The 17,091-nt window shown below is 47.7% G+C and overlaps 1 protein-coding gene across 11 annotated transcripts in view; it reads right to left on the minus strand.

The window, feature by feature from the left end:
* Positions 1-17,091, minus strand: part of LOC115083911 — a 274,261-nt gene that overhangs the window by 204,907 nt on the left and 52,263 nt on the right. For all 11 annotated transcript variants that reach the window (XM_029588000.1, XM_029587994.1, XM_029588001.1 and 8 more), the window contains exon 10: positions 11,728-11,853. In XM_029588000.1, coding sequence (XP_029443860.1) covers positions 11,728-11,853 — 126 coding nt within the window. The remainder of the gene's footprint in view (positions 1-11,727; positions 11,854-17,091) is intronic.

The following is a 17,091-nucleotide window of genomic DNA, read 5'->3' on the forward strand; positions in this document are numbered from 1 at the left end:
TCATCGAATGGCTTATGAGGAGAGATTGAAGGATCTAAATATGTACACCTTGGAGGAAAGGAGGAGCAGAGTGACATAATACAGACTTTTAGATACTTGAAAGGTTTTAATGATCCAAAGACAACGAAAAACCTTTTCCGTCGGAAAAAAATCAGCAGAACCAGAGGTCACGATTTGAAGCTCCAGGGAGGAAGACTCAGAACCAATGTCAGGAAGTATTTCTTCACGGAGAGGGTGGTGGATGCCTGGAATGCCCTTCCGGAGGAAGTGGTGAAGACCAGATCTGTGAAGGACTTCAAAGGGGGGTGGGATAAACACTGTGGATCCATAAAGTCTAGAGGACGTGAATGAAGAGTGGGTGGCTCACGGGAATGACGGTTACTGCCTGGAGATAATACCCTTATTCAATAAACATACACACGTTTAATGCGACTCCAACATTGCTCTAAGCTTCAACGGCAAGAGGAAATGTGGAAAAATATTTGCATTCACAAAAAAGCGGGGAGTAACTGGCTTGTTACGGCGGTTACTACCCCAAACCAAATAAGCCTGGTTCTTCATTTTCAATGCATATCCAGCCTAGCTCTCTGCTCCTCGGTTTGACCCAGTAAGACAAGTTTTTTGTTTATACATAGGCCTCAAAAGAAATCTATTTATCAGCTGCAAATTATTCAAAATGTGCTGGCTTTCTTGGTTTCAGGATGTGAGTACAGTGATCACATGACTCCTATTTTACAGAAACCTTCATTGATTGCCAGTTTTATTTCAGATGCATTTTAAACTGTTATGTCTGGATTTTAAACTGTTACATGGTACCGGCCCAGTGCACCTGAGCGCATACCCGGATAAGTATGAACATACACAAGGCATGGGATCCTCATGAGATACATTACTTAAAATTCCGTCGTTGAGAAGTTTTAAACTGGCCAGGACACATTTATGTGCTTTCTCATTGGCTGGGTAAACATTATGGAGCTCTGTCCCCAAAGAAGATCATTTGAACAGTAATTTTCAACAGTATGCATAAAACAGCACATACGTGCATAAAACCAGCATGTTTATTTAATGTATTTATTTTAAACTTCTTTTATACCGCTCTTTAGAAATGCATTTGATTTAATATAAAATACCAATATGCTGATAAATACAACGTCAGTACAAGAGATAATGTTAGCGGAGTGAGCAATAAGGACCGCACAACGTAAAGTGTATTGTTAGTAGAATTAGAATTTGTATTTGCTGTTGTGTCGACCTAGAAAATATATGAATAAGGTACTAGATTATATACTTGCCGATGTTTTGACCTAGAATATGTATGGATATGAACTAGAATATGCATTTGCTGTTGTGTTGACCTAGAATATAAATGTTGACCCAATCAGGGCCGGTGCAAGGGGATTTGGCGCCCTAGGCGAGCCTTCTCCGTTGCACGCCCCCCCCCTCTCCCCCCAGGTCGCGCCGCCACCCCCCTGGTCTCGGCCCCGACTCCTACCTCATTCTCGATCACGCCCGCTGACTGTGCGGTTTTCTGGGTCACGAGCAGGATGGGCACTGCTCGCGGCCCACCAAATCTCCACTCCTCTTTGCCGCCGCTTGCGGCCCCATATGGCTCGCACCCAGTGGCGCACCAAGGGTCTCCGGTGCCCGAGGGCCAATGCATTTGTGTGCCTCTCCAGCATCCCCCCCCTTAATCCTTCTTGTACTAATGCTTAAGGTCACAGAAAATCAGTGGCATCTCTAAACAGAAGAATTTTTTTTTTGGGGGGGGGAGCCAAAATGACATTTCTTCATCACACCCACCTCTATAGCATGGATTCTGCATTAAAATTGGTTAAAAAAAAAACCTGTTAATAAAAATGTCCAAAGGGTCTTCTGCGTAATTTTAAAAAGCTGGCCAGTTTCACATTATAAAATTATTTGATAGCCTCATTCAACTAATTCTATGTGGCTATGAGAGTGAAGTCTGGAATTTATAGGAAGGGACAGAATGTCAATACAAATCCTGCACCTCCAGTTCTGTAACTCTGTGCATCCACTGAAATTCCCCCAAACAATGGAGCTTGGATGTTTCCCTTACAGCTCATCATAGTAAAAGATATTTTCAAATTCTGGTGTCACCTCACAATAACAGCAGCACAAACACCTTCCACTGCCAGGCACATTGTGAACTAACACAAAACCCCACAAAAAAAACACTCAAAATCTATACTGCAATCCCACTGTAACATAACAGTAATAACACCAAGGACTCGAACAACAATAACCCTACCTGTGAAAAAGCAAGGGTAAATATTACATTGGGTCCTAGAATACCAATACACCACCTACTGAGGAAACAAATCAAACCCGATTGCTATAGATCCCTATACAGACACTATATGCTAACAGAATCTCTCATCATGGTCACACACACAGAGCAGAGACAGACCCTCACCAAATACAGAATAAAGCCACAACGTATAAATAGAAATGTGCAGGCAAAAACTGAACTGTAAAACACATCATGCCAGACTCTATACAGTGTAAGAATGGAAAACAAAAATGTCACCATTCCTCGTGAAATAAATCAATAAAATCAAGATATATAAATCATTAATCATAATTATAAAATCATACAAATAAAATCATTTCAAAACAGCTGATGAATAGAATATCCAATAATTAAAGACTCATGGAAATTTTGAAAGCTTTACCAAACACCAATAAAATATTTCAAACAGCAGACACATCACATACTACCCAATAATTAAAATGGTAGTCAATCAAGAAAAATGAACTTAAAAGCCACCTTTACTTACCCTCTCCAGCAATTCTCCTACTCCTTTCCCTTGCAGGCCACACCAGAAGCAGCAGTAGCTGCTGAAGCTGTCCTCACAGTCCTCTTCCTTAGGGACCACAACCAATCTCTTCTCTCTTTCACACATACACACATACACACACACACACCAGTCACAGCCTCAGGACCAGTGTCTGTCTCTCACACACCAATCATCTCCCCAACCAGTCTCTCTCTCTCCCTCACACACACAAGCACACACATATCAGTCAGCTCCCTGATCAGTCTCTCTCACACACACACACACACGTCACCTCTCTGGCCAGTCTCTCTCAATCACACAATGCTCTCGCTCTCTTACTTACACACAGGCTTTCAAGCACACACATGCTCTCTCTATTTCACTTACACACAAGCTCTCAATCACACACATGTTCTATCTCACAGCCACAAGCCAACCAAAAACATGCTCCATCTCTCTAGCATACACACAAGCACCCTCCCTGTCTCACATATACACCACACACATACAGAAGTACCCTCCCTATCTCACATACATATTACACTCTCACAGAAGCTTTCAGACTTGCAGCATTTTTCACTTTTACTAAAAGTGAAATTGATGCTCCCAACCATTAAATAAGAAAACCACATTCCTAGCAGAAGGCAAAATGACACCCTTCCTTCAGGTTCTGTCCTCCCAAGGGACAGCCACCCACACCGTATAGCTTCTCTTGTTTTATGCTTTCAGACAATAAAGCAAATGTCTTTCTTCAAACTATCAGTCGTATGATTATTCATGTGGGAGATATGGATCAGAAAGACATCCTTAGTCAGCTTCCCTTTTAAATGGGAAGATTCCAGCCTTAGTCATTTAAATATATACATTTTCTAAAGGCTTAAAAAAAAAAAAAAGCAAAACCGTTTCAGATTGGAACGATTCTAGTCTTCATGCTTAAATTATGCTTCAAAAAAAACCCCAAACCCCACCTGGCATCACTATCTTAAATTTGTGATTTTGCTGAGATGAACATTTTAAATACTTTAATTTTTTTTGCTTTAGTATTTGTCTCTACCCACTTTGTTAAATTTTATTTTCCAGAAGAGGGATGCTTAAAATTCAGTAATTTCATCTTTCATCCAACTTTTCAAAAGTTGCACTACCAGCACAAAAGTTGAGGTATATGTATTATCACATTTCATTTTTTTAAACTGGCAGATTCCTTTCTCACATTCACATACACACACACAGAAGCACCATTCCTTTCTCTCACACACACACACACAAACATACATACATACGCTCCATTCCTTTCTCACATATACATTACACACACACACACCCAGAAAGAAGATCGGCGCAGCTGGTCTAGCTGATCACGTGGCCGAAGAAAGGAAGATCGGTGCAGCCGGAGACCAGGCGTTGAGACTTAGGGGGCGCCGCGGCAGGCAGCCAGCCCCCGACTCGCCCTGCCTCCCCCCCCAGTGCCACCCTCCCGACACCCCCCCATGGTGGTCCAGTGGAGGACCCGTGAGCGATCTTCCGCCCCCGGGGCCTCAGCTGCCACTAAGCAAAATGGCACCGGTGGCCTTCAGCCCCTACCATGTGACAGGGGGCTATCAGTGCCATTGGTTGGCCCCTGTCACATGGTAGGGGCTAAAGGCCCCCGGTGCCATTTTGCCTTAGTGGCAGCCGAGGCCCCGGGAGCAGCAGATCGCTCCCAGGTCCTCCGCTGGACCACTAGGGGGGCGTCGGGAGGGTGGCACTGGGGGGGAGGCAGGGCGAGTTGGGGGCTGGCTGCCTGCCGAGGCGCCCTAGGCACAGGCCTAGCTCGCCTAGTGATTCCTCCGTCCCTGGACACAGTATGTGAATGTCGACCAAGAATTTTAATAACGACTTTGTAAACCGTTGTGATCTTCTTTTGGAAAGAAAGTACATAAAATGACTAAATACGTAAATAAATACAAAAATAAATAAATACAAAACCCAGAGCAGATCAAATAAGAGCATTCATAGTCATAAAATAAACACAACAATGACAAATAAAATGTAGATAGAAACCAGTCAGCACGGGACTTCGTTAGAGCATCAGGTATTAAAAGCCAACTCAAATAGGTATGTTTTTCATAAGTTCTGAAAGTCCTTGCTAGAGGAGGACAGCCTGAGTGAAACAGGCAAGGAGTTCCATACTGTTTGGGCCTGCCACAGAGAAAGTCCTCTAAAAGTCATGCCTGCATTTTTTTAAGTTGTGCCGCAGGACATACATTTCTCCGTAGCAGATTAATTTATTATCCTAATGAGGATGTACACTACTCCGCAGCGGATTAATTTATTATCCTAATTCATGAGGATGTACACTACCTCCCTAGGGGATGAACCAATGGGACCTTAATACTTCCCCTTTGTGCTGGCAGAATTGCAGTTTGCCAGGCTCGTTTAATCATTCATGGTGGGAATGTCCCTTGATTCAGCCTACAAGGAAGGAGGTGCATAACACCATTCTGAGGATTGTGGGCTCTGAAATTCCATGAACTATTTCTGAATTTTTGCTAGGGAGCAGTACTTAGTGGGTAGTTCCATAAAAACCATAACCGCTTGCGGAAGGGCTTTATTGTTAGCTGCCAGGAGCGTCATAGCCAGACACAGGAGAAAGTCCTTCCCCCCTACCAAACTGGAAAGGATGCAAAAGGTAGGAGAAATACTGAATATGGAACAATGGATTTGGGAGGTAAGAGACAAACCAGGGGCATTTTTCAGTATTTGGGCTTCCCTTTCTAAATCACGCTGATCAATGAGCCAGTTCCTCATCTAGACTCATGACTTATTTCAGGTTTGTTTGGTTTTTATTTTGAAGTTCCTTGTCAGAGGTTTTATTGAAGGAAGGATAGTACTAGCTGGGCCTTTTTGACTTGTGTTTTTGTTTTTCTGAGTCAGCTCTTACAATGTACTACTGTTTAAATTGTAGCCAGCTGGAGGATGATGGCTCTTTATTTTATTTTGTGTGCGTTTCTCTACTTTTTCATCATGACTTCTACCCCTTGCACCCGCTTTCCCTCCCGCCCCCCCCCCCCCCTTTTGAACTCTTCTTTGCCAAAGCCTTAACCCTAACAAGTATTTACGCTATTGATTTAATGTAAATAAATACCTCGCCTTAACTTATAGTTTTAGAACCCAGTTACAATTATGTTCCTTTTATTATATTGCTCAATTTGATTGTTCCTCTCTCTCCTTCTGCCCTATCCTTTCTTGCTGCTCTTCCCCTGCCCCCTTCTCACCCTTTTCTTGCCTGCTCCCCCTCTCCCCCACCCCTGTTCATTGTATTTTCCACCTGCTTCAGTTTTTTGTAAACCGGCATGATATGCCCTATGAATGTCGGTATATTAAAAGTTTCATAAATAAATAAATGACTTCTGGGTGCTAGGAGCCAGAGTCTGAATCAAGACTTGCTTGTATACCCAATTTACACTGTTTTCTATTTTCTTGAACTTTCTTTTTGTCTTGAGAATCATTCAAATGCTGTCCGATTCGGTTCCTTTTCTTTGGGCAAGTTGGATTTAATGATGATTAAAATTCACTCCTCCCTTGTGCTGTAAAACAGTGACTTTGATAGTTAATCTCTGTAGCCTGTTTTATGCAGTTTGTACTTTTATGGCTTAGCATTGCTGATCTGATTTATGTTCAGCTGAAGAGCACTATCTACTATTTTATGTTGTGCTTGAGGTATGTTGTCTGATGTTTATTATTCTCTGTGATTGTCTTAATATTTTATTGTCTGATGTTTATTTGCATTGTATTATGCATTTGTACATCACCTTGACTGCACTATAGAAAAGGTGGTTTAAAATAAGATTGAATAAATAATCAGATAACCTTTTAGGGTAAGAGTAATAACACATTATCTTTAGCTACTTCCTTCTCCTGCCTCCTCCCTCCACTCCCTGACCTCTCACCCCTCCATTTTTCCAGTAGTTTTGAGATTTCCCTTATGTGGCCTGCAACTCACAGGTTTGATCATCCAAACGAGTTTCCTCATTCCTGCCCCAACATAAACCTTGTGAGCCGCTAGAAATTTAGGATGCCTTTCCAATCACATCTCACAAACATTTCACAAAGTCTGGTGCTAAAGGAAATCAATAACAAATTACTCTTAAGAAAAGTAGCATTGATTCATACTGGATTGCTTTTGTGAGCAGCTAAATTTATAACTGATTACTTTCCAAAAGTAATATCAACAAGTTTATTAACAATACTCACTGACCTTCACTTGCCCTTCAGCTCTGTCACACCACAGTATAGTTGTTTTCTATATAATTTTTTTTTGTATAGGTGTATCCCCAAAGGCTTCATGACATACAATTCATATGTATGATGCAGCAAAGACATGACTATATATATTTAACAGATCAGGAGCTGGCGAGCACTAGCAGGTGAGGGGGAAAAACCCAGAGAGAGCTCTGAAGCTGAACGTCAGTGGCATGTCATGGTAGCTGAGACAGGGGGAGGATTGGAACGTGGACAGAGAAAAGCTCAGGTCAAGGGCAGAGAAAACCTCCAAGGGCACAAGAGAGAAGAGGTCTGCAGCTGGAAGACATCTCACCGCTTCAGCTGTTGATCTGGAAGATGAAACAAAACAGCAATACTGCCATTTCTGCAGATGACACCAGAACTGTGTCTCACTGCAAGCCCGCTGATTTTCCAGATGAATGTATATATCAGAGACAACTGGGATGGCCAACCGGCAGATGAAATGTAACGTTGATAGACGTAGGGTAATGCACTTGGGGAACAAGGAGATGTTTCTATCAAACTATGGGAATGCTTTCCAACGCTAACCGGGAAAAAGACCACGCTATATTTAGTTGATGATAAACTGGGAATAAGTGTGCAAAATCTAGCAGCAGCAGCAGCCAAAACTGTGAAACGCAGCAGGGAAACTGGGTTGCAGAAATGAAGCATGAGGATATCATCTAAGGCAGTGGGCCCCAATCCTGTCCTGGGGACCCACCAGCCAGTCGGGTTTTTAGGATATCCATAATGAATATGCAGGAGAGAAAATTTGCATGCACTGCCTCTGAGAAAAGACTTGGCACAAGCCGGCACTGACAATCCCCTGCGATCTGGCCACTGCCAGCAGTTTCAGCAACACAACCGCCTCGCCCCTCCCCCCCATCCCATGCCATCCGCCAAGCATGGGAGCATAGCTTCCAGCAAAAATAAAAAGAGACGACATAAAATTCAGGGAACTCTACTGCATCACAAAGTACGGGCACTTTATTTTTAAAAAGAGCTTGACATACGTTATCTATACCTAGGCAAACCGATAGAAACATTTCTTTTCATTATCCACTCCAGGCCTGCGTGCAGCTTCTCTCATTCCCCATCCTGCCCTGGACAACCCCATGTAATACTGACGAGCAGTTACTCAGCGTCTGCTGAAAACTTAGACGAAAGATGTTTGAAGGGGGGAAGGGGGCAATGAGGAACATCCCATCATCTCCCACAGCCACGCAGCAAAATTACTTCTATTTAAAATATTTCCAATGAGGGCAGCCAGCACGACGTAACAGAGCCCTGACATCTGAATCATTCCCGGAAGCCGTTTATCCCGCCGCAACGCCCCAGTCTGTGGGCTTTGCTGATTCTGGCCGTGGCTGACTCGGCCCGACGGGGGTTTTGCCTCCTTGGGATACAGGCGCGCGCTGGTGCAGGGTCGCTCTCCAGCCGCCAGAAGCGGACGTGCCATGCCGGGGCACGCGCATGCTCTGCCACCACTTCCTTGGAGCCAGAGGGCCCAGTAATACGTCCTGTCAGCAGCTCCTCCTGGACAAGCTGACCCTGACCAAACCCATTAAAGCTTTGCAGTGTGACGACAGAAAGACAACAGAGAGGGGCAATTTATACCGTTTTTAAAAGGACCCTTTTCTTTTAAGGTCTCACTTGTAACACGCCCCGGCTGGACCGGATAAAGGCACGTAGCCACTGGGCTCAGCTGCCTTCTGGTTGTCATAGCAACCAATCCTATAGCACTCTGTGCTGTAGTACAATACCATCACTACTTCACCCCCCCCCACCCCCCATTTCTACATAAAATCCTTCATACCTCTCTTTAAAATATTATAGGATATTGCACATATAACCTTGCCAGGCAGACAGTCCATATTTAAACCTATACCTCAAAACATTATATATATATATATATAGATATACACACACATACATACACCCACACACGTATATAATATATATTTCATACATACTAAATGCAACCTCTTAAGAGACAGTGGCTAGCCTTATAGGTACAACAGCTTCAATCTCAAATTGCTTTTTCAAAAACCTGTCAGCGTGGAGACCTGCCCCCCCCCCACCCCCTCACTTTCACCAGTGACCATTAAACCTGGTAGGTGAGGTGATGGCTGGGTACGTCAGGACACATCCAAAAGTAATTTATCCAGAATGTCCCTGAAAGTAGTCCCTCTGGAGGCCGAGCGCCGTCTCGTGCACTCAGTGGGCGGCACGCGCTACGGGAAAGCAATTTGTCATTCTTTACAGCCGCCGTCTCCGAGACACTACACGGTATTACATTGATCAAGAGAAATAACACCATTTTGCCGGAAAGTACCTCTGGCTCCACATTAGATGCTGCAGCTTTATTCTTTGCGTTTTTCGCAATACAGATATGGATATATACACATATAAGAACCAATCCCCAACACCACCACATCTCACAAAACCATAACCACCAATGAAATCACCCCTCTGAAAGAGATCACTACAATCCTAGCCAGAATTACCACCAAACTCACCACCACGAGGAGCTGTGAGTTATAATCAGACTTCCCAGCGCAAGTACCAAACCAGCATCAAAATCAGACCGCAACTACTACAAATATATTGAAAGGTGCACACCGAGGAAGAGGCTACAACCACCTAACATGAGGTGGTTACTTCCATTACCCCTTAGCAAAGCTGAAAAACTTCAATTCAAAGAATCAATATCTCCCCTGTCTCAGACCCCCTCTCTCTTTAGCCCTTCAGCCACATTTACCATTAAGGATCGGTTTCCTTACTTCATCCTTTTTTTTTTTTTCATATTTCTGGAAATTGAAATGCCACGAAAAGTGACTGCAGCTCATGTACGCCAGTCCTCAGCCTATCGGACTGCCAACAGGCCACTGAAAGCCAGCAGGGTGCATACAGCTCGTACCGACACACCCCCGGGGGGGCCAGACACATCGGATCCACAGGAGCAGTAAGTGAAGGGGGCCGCATGCAAACTGAAAATTTCTTTACCGTCAATTCATGTTCTGTAAACTCTCGCCCCCAGTGTACGCTGTGGGTCGTGTAACAGCATGGAACAAGAGACCAGCACAAACTAGCCTTGCACTCTCTCTTTTAAGAGTCTCAATGACATCACACTTTCCCGGCATTAAGAAGCAGAAGACGAGAACTCAGGCAGGAAGAGAAAATTAGAAAATCCAACTGTAACGTACACACACCAGATTTAAGAAAGCGAACTAACTTGGTGGGAGCGAAAGCATTATAAAGTTTAAATTGGGAGGGAGGCTATACGCAGGGGAGTGGGCAAAAATGAACAGAACGTGGATTGACGGTAAGAAAAATTCCACATCTGTCACACTCTCGCCCCAGTGCACCCCCATGGGATGGACAAAAGCAGAACCTCACAGGGCTTGGGGTTAACTGCAGCTTGTAGCATCGTCCATCTAACTTTGCTGCAGAAAATGCCCTGTGAATGTTTATTTAGGTGACCAGGCAGTTACTTTGCATATTTCTTCTACTGTGGTGTGAGATTTTCCTGGATAAGATGCGGCTACAGCTCTCGTAAAATGTGGTTTAACCAAGGAAAAAGACTGTTTGCTAAACTTCTAGTATGCCTGTGTGATACTTAATCTTATTCAATAAGATATGGACAGATGGCTTCCTGGAAGTATTTTGTTTTTTGGCTTGCACCATGTAGTACAAAGAGCTAGTTCCTCTGCCTGGAGTCTTTGGTTCTGGGGGTTGGCTTAAATATTGGTCTCGTATGAAGCAAAGCTGAAGATGGCAAGGCCTGAAAGAGCCGACAAGTGGAGGCCATCCTTGTAATGGATTATGGGCATACTTGGGATAGATACAGAGGGCAGTTGTAGGAAAAGGACTGAGAGGACGGGCAAAAGATATGGGGAGGGCGGAAGGAGCTGGTGTTGGGTTGCATATGGGAATTTATGAGGCCAATTCTCTAGCCCATTTCCGCTGGTAAAACAGGCCCAAACATCACGCTCTTTTAAGCATGTCAATGGTGAATGCTGTGAAGCCCGACGAGATTGCATACCTTGCCTTACATAATGACAAAACGTCAACAGATGGATTACATGAACAGATGTACATTATTACTGAACCACAAAAGTATCTTTAAACCGAAGAAAATTCCATGCGGTGAACACAACGTAATAGTTATCCGTCTAAATGGCTTACATGGCTATATTTAGCTCTTATCCAGCTAGAATTCAGCCAGATAAGATAGGGGCATTCCTGGGGCAGGAAGTAAGCGTTCTGGGGAGGAGCGGAGTTAGCCGGCTAACCTAACTGGCCAGCTCTGGTTGCGTTACAGGGCTGACAAAGTTATCCGGATATACTTATCTGGCTAACTTTAAGAAGGCTGGGTATAATCTGTTGCACTGCTGAATATACCCTGCTAGTTAGCCGAATAGGTTTATCCTGCAAACTAGCCAAGCTTCTCAGCGGCTAAATATGAACCTCATTGTGACTTCTGATATGGAATTTTCTCTAGGATAAAGAGAATTTTATAGGTGCATGTTCAGGACATAACGTCTTACACTGGCCTAGTAAAAGGCAGCACAAGAAATCCAGTTTTCCATTTTCATAACGTTATTTATTTCACACTAGTAAATGCAAATCCATCAATGGAATTGCACAGATAATAGTGTCTTACCTTTTCCTCCACTGGCAGAGTCCTGGGGTGCACGGGGGGAGATCGTGAGGTACACCGAGATGCAGAGGGAATCAAAACAGTCTCTCTTCCCAATTTCTTCTGGTCATTCATAAGACTGAGAACAAACTAGAGCGGGAAGGGATTCAAAATCTTACAATGTAAGCTGGAGATAGCATACATAACTCGCCTGAGCCATAATCACAATAATGAAAACAAAATTAGGTTCCATAGACAGCGCGTTTGTCCGGCTAAATTAGTTGGACAAATGCCAAGATTTAAAACTTCCCGAGCGCTGAATGCCTCCGGTTTATCAAGCTTAAGTAATTAGCTGGATAAAGCTTAATCAGATAACCTGGAGGCATTCCAGAGGCAGAGTTGAAAGCAGTCCTATAGTTAGCCAGACATACTTATCTGACTAACTCGGGTGATAGATGAGCGTATTCAGAGGCAGCTCCGCCGTGCCACTGAATATCTGGTAGAAGTTAGATGGTAAGGTTATCCGGCTAACTTATCCACCCCCACCTGGTGCAATATTGACCTCATGAGATTCTGAATGGGTTGCAGAGGGAGCACTCTGGACCCTGTGATATCTTGGACATTAAGCAAGCTCGACCAGCGAGCTCTCCAGGAACCAGCGAGTGCTCCACAAGCTGGTGCCAGCAGATCATTAGGGGACACCTTTTCCCCTGACCCGTACTGAATGCTTGCCCTCCCCTCTCGCCTATCCCCGCCGTGTAGGGGGGAGGGTCACACTGTGCTGCTGCAGGTGCTGGCTTTCGGATGGTTAAAGGAAGGCCCTGCTTGCTCCGTGCTCCCAGAGCGCTCTTCCTAGGAAAGGAACGCCTGCGTCCGCTGTGTTAAGCAGCTTTTTCTCCACGGCTTGGGCAATCCAGTCCCCTCCTGAACGTCCCCCTTTAGAAAAAGCCTATTGCCTATGATGAGCAGAATCTTGCTTGGGGGGTTTCTCTTAATTTGGAGGGAAGTTTCACAAGTCCTTGCGTGGTTTTACACACATAAATGGCCTTTTTGAAAATTATCCCGGAAGTTGTGCGCAGAGAAGTCCCAGCAATGGAAAGCGAGAGACCCTGGGTTGAATAAGGTACTGGGTGGGAGGGAGGGATGGGGAGACCGGAACCGAAAGCGAAAAATAAAACTATCCTTTAAAAAAAAAAAAAAAAACAATTGGAGAGATTTGGGGGTGCTCAGCCGGCAGAGGACAGTTATAAGAAAATTATTCCTTACCTGCTAATTTTCGTTCCTGTAGTACCATGGATCAGTCCAGACCGTGGGTTATGTCCCCAGTCCAGCAGATGGAGTCAGCACAAGCTTCGAGGGGGCGTTCCCATATATACCACTACCCCCTCTGCTGGAGTTCAGTATCGAGTATATCAAAGCCCGAGTAGAAAACCCCTTCTGGATCAAGTTTGTATGAACAGACAATGCATAATGATTGCAAACACTCAACAATTAACGGTAAACAGCCTACCAACTTGTAGGGAGCTGTGAAAACATCGAAAAACTGCATAACACATCGAAAAACTGCATAACACAGAGCAGAGTGATAGAGAACGTCGAGTAGAGCCGAGCAGAAAAAAGTACCCAAACGCGGCGGGCGTCTGGACTGATCCATGGTACTACAGGAACGAAAATTAGCAGGTAAGGAATAATTTTCTTTTCCCTGTACGTACCAGGATCAGTGCAGACCGTGGGATGTACCCAAGCATCCCTAAATCGGGTGGGGTTCTGAGAGGCCTGCTCGGAGAACCTGCTCGCCAAAATGACCCGAGACCGAAGAGGCGAGGTATAGCCGATAGTGTCTGGAGAACGTGTGTAACGATTTCCAAGTTGCTGCTCTACAGATTTCCTGAGTCGAGACCAAGCGAGCCTCCGCCCAGGAGGCCGCCTGAGAACGTGTAGAATGAGCGACAATGCCCGGTGGGGGCATCCGCCCCGCACCAATGTAGGAAGCGGCAATGCCCGCCTTCAGCCATCTTGCAATGGTCGTCTTCGAGGCCTGAGACCCCTTCTTGGGACCGGACCAAAGCACGAAGAGATGGTCAGAAATCCGGAACTCGTTGGTAGCCTCCAGATAGAGACGCAGAGTGCGCTTGACATCCAGGAGTCGGAGAGCCTTCGGTTCGGAAGAAGAGAAGGACGGCAATTCCACCGTCTGGTTCACATGGAATGCAGACACCACCTTCGGAAGAAAGGAGGGAACGGTGCGGAGCGACACTCCAGAGTCGGAGAAACGTAGATAAGGCTCCCTACACGATAGAGCCTGCAGCTCCGAAATGCGGCGAGCGGAACAGATGGCCACCAGGAAGACAGTCTTGAGGGTGAGATCTTTGATCGTCGCACTGCGCAGTGGCTCGAACGGTGGTCCCGACAGGGAACGAAGCACAAGATTGAGGCTCCAAGAGGGACAAGGGTCCCGTAACGGAGGCCGTAAATGCTTGACCCCTTTGAGGAAACGAGCAATGTCAGGGTGCTGTAGCAGAGAGCCGCCGTCACTCAACAGCGAGCCCAGGGCGGCCACCTGGACCCGTAGGGAATTATAGGCGAGGCCTTTGTCCACCCCCGCTTGCAAAAACTGGAGGATCTGAGGGACGGAAGCCTTAGTGGGTCTCGTGTCCTGGCTGGCACACCACAGCTCGAATACTTTCCAGACCCGAACATAGGCCACCGACGTCGACGTCTTACGCGCCCTCAGCAGCGTGGATACTACCGCCTCCGGGTATCCCCGGCGCCGGAGGCGGCGCCTCTCAAAAGCCAGGCCGCAAGACAGAAGAGTTCTGCCTGATCGAAAAATACCGGACCCTGACGTAAGAGACGGGGGAGGTGTCCCAGTCTGACTGGCCCGTCGATCACCAGCTGCAGCAGATCCGCGAACCAGGGTCACCTGGGCCATTCCGGGGCGACGAAAATCACGGTTCCCTGGTGGCTTTCTATTCTGCGAAGCATTCGGCCCACCAGGGGCCATGGTGGAAATGCGTAGAGTAGCAGATGTGGCGGCCACGGGAGAGCCAGAGCATTCACTCCTTCTGCGCCGCGCTCCCGCCGGCGACTGAAGAAGCGTGGAGCCTTGGTGTTGAGAGCGGAGGCCATCAGATCTAAGTGAGGGGCTCCCCACCGATGGACGAGAAGTTGCATCGCTTCCTGGGATAGAGACCACTCTCCGGGGTCCAGCAGCTGACGGCTGAGGAAGTCCGCCTGAACGTTGTCCACACCGGCGATGAGCGAGGCCGCGATCCGGACGAGGTGACGCTCTGCCCATTGCATCAGCAGCGCCGCCTCTAGCGCGACCTGCCGGCTGCGCGTGCCGCCTTGGCGGTTGATGTAGGCCACGGTGGGTAGCGTTGTCCGAAAGAACTCTGACCTCCCGGTTCCGGAGAAGCGGCAGGAAATGTCGCAGAGCTAGCCTGACCGCCCTGGTTTCCAGGCGATTGATGGACCACTTCGCCTCCAGCGCGGACCACGTCCCCTGCGTGGCGCTTCAATCGCAAACTGCTCCCCAGCCCAGAAGACTGGCATCGGTGGTCACCACCACCCAGTTTGGCACATCTAGGGACAAGCCGCGAGCCAGGTTCGACGGCTCCAGCCACCAGCCCAGGCTGTCCCTGGCATTCTGCGGGAGCGGGAGGATCATCTGGTAGTCCTGCGAGATTGGTTTCCAACGGGAGAGGAGCGCCCACTGCAAGGGCCGGAGATGCGCAAACGCCCAAGGTACCATGTCGATGGTAGATCCCATCACCCCCAGGAGCTGGAGGTAGTCCCAGGCTGTGGGATCCCGTAACGCAGAGAATCGCTGTATATGATCCCGCAAAGCCTGCGCCTTGTCCTGACGCAGAAAAACTTTGCCCAGCCGGGTGTCGAAGGTCGCCCCCAAAAAATCCAAGCGCTGCGAGGGTGCGAGGGAGCTCTTGGAGAAGTTCACTACCCATCCCAGGGACTGCAGGAACTGTACCACCCTGCTCACCGATGCTTGGCCCTGGCTGAAAGACTTCGCTCGGATGAGCCAATCGTCCAGATAAGGATGGACCAGCATGCCCTCCCTTCGAAGTGCTGCCGCCACGACCACCATGATCTTGGTAAAGGTCCGCGGTGCCGTCGCCAGACCGAACGGGAGAGCTACGAATTGGAAGTGCTGGTCCAGAATCTTGAACCGGAGAAGACGGTGCTGATCCGGCCGAATGGGAATGTGCAGGTAGGCCTCCGTGAGATCCAGGGAGGCGAGGAACTCCCCCCGATGTACCGCCGCAATCACCGACCGCAGCGTTTCCATGCGAAACCGGACCACCCGGAGGGACTTGTTGACCTCCTTGAGATCCAGGATGGGTCGGAAGGAACCGTCCTTCTTTGGCACTACGAAGTAGATGGAATAGTGGCCTGAGCCCACCTCTCCGAAGGGCATGGGTGCAATAGCGCCTATTTCCAGAAGCCTGTCCAGCGTTGCCTGCACCGCCCGTCTCTTGAGCGCTGAACCACAGGGGGAGAAAATGAACCTCGTCTGCGGCGGGCGGACAAATTCCAATGCGTAGCCGTGTTGTATAGTGTCCAGGACCCACTGGTCCGAGGTGATCTGCGCCCACTCCTGATAGAAAAGCGCCAGCCGACCCCCGATTCTGGGAACGGCGGAGTGGGCAAGCCTGACATCATTGTGAAGCCTTCGGAGAGGGGTTGCCTGCTCCGGGGGCGGTCTGGGGCCTGGCGGCGGCGGGTCTAGGGTTCGATGGCCTGTAGTTCCGGAAGCGTCGTTGTGCCCTGGCTCTGGTCCGGGAGGAGACATACGGTCTCGAAGGTCGATATCTATCCTCCGGCAGACGATGTACTGCGTTCTCCCCCAAAGACTTGATGATCTGGTCCAGATCCTCCCCGAAGAGGAACTTGCCCCTGAACGGAAGGGAGCCCAGACTCGACTTGGAGGACGTATCCACCGCCCAGTTGCGAAGCCACAGCAGACGCCAAGCCGCCACTACGGACACCATGGATCTTGCCAGGACCCGAAAGAGGTCATACGAGGCATCCGCCCCGTAGGCCACCGCCGCTTCTAGCCGATCCGCCTGGGCGGCCTCATCGGCGGGCAAAGCCTGCGACGTGAGGAGTTGTACCCAGAGAAGGCTAGCTCGCTGAGCGAGCGAACTGCACATCGCCGCCCGCATACCCAGGGCGGAGACCTCGAAGACCCTCTTGAGAAAGACTTCCAACTTGCGATCTTGCGTATCCCGCAAGGCCGATCCGCCCGTCACAGGAATGGTCGTCCTCTTCGTGACTGCCGACACGGCGGAGTCCACTTTGGGCACCTTGATGAGTTCCAGGAAGTCCTCAGGCAGTGGATACAGCCTCTCCATGGCACGACTGACCTTC

Source organism: Rhinatrema bivittatum, chromosome 2 (assembly GCF_901001135.1).
Source record: "Rhinatrema bivittatum chromosome 2, aRhiBiv1.1, whole genome shotgun sequence".
Lineage (NCBI taxonomy): Eukaryota > Metazoa > Chordata > Amphibia > Gymnophiona > Rhinatrematidae > Rhinatrema > Rhinatrema bivittatum.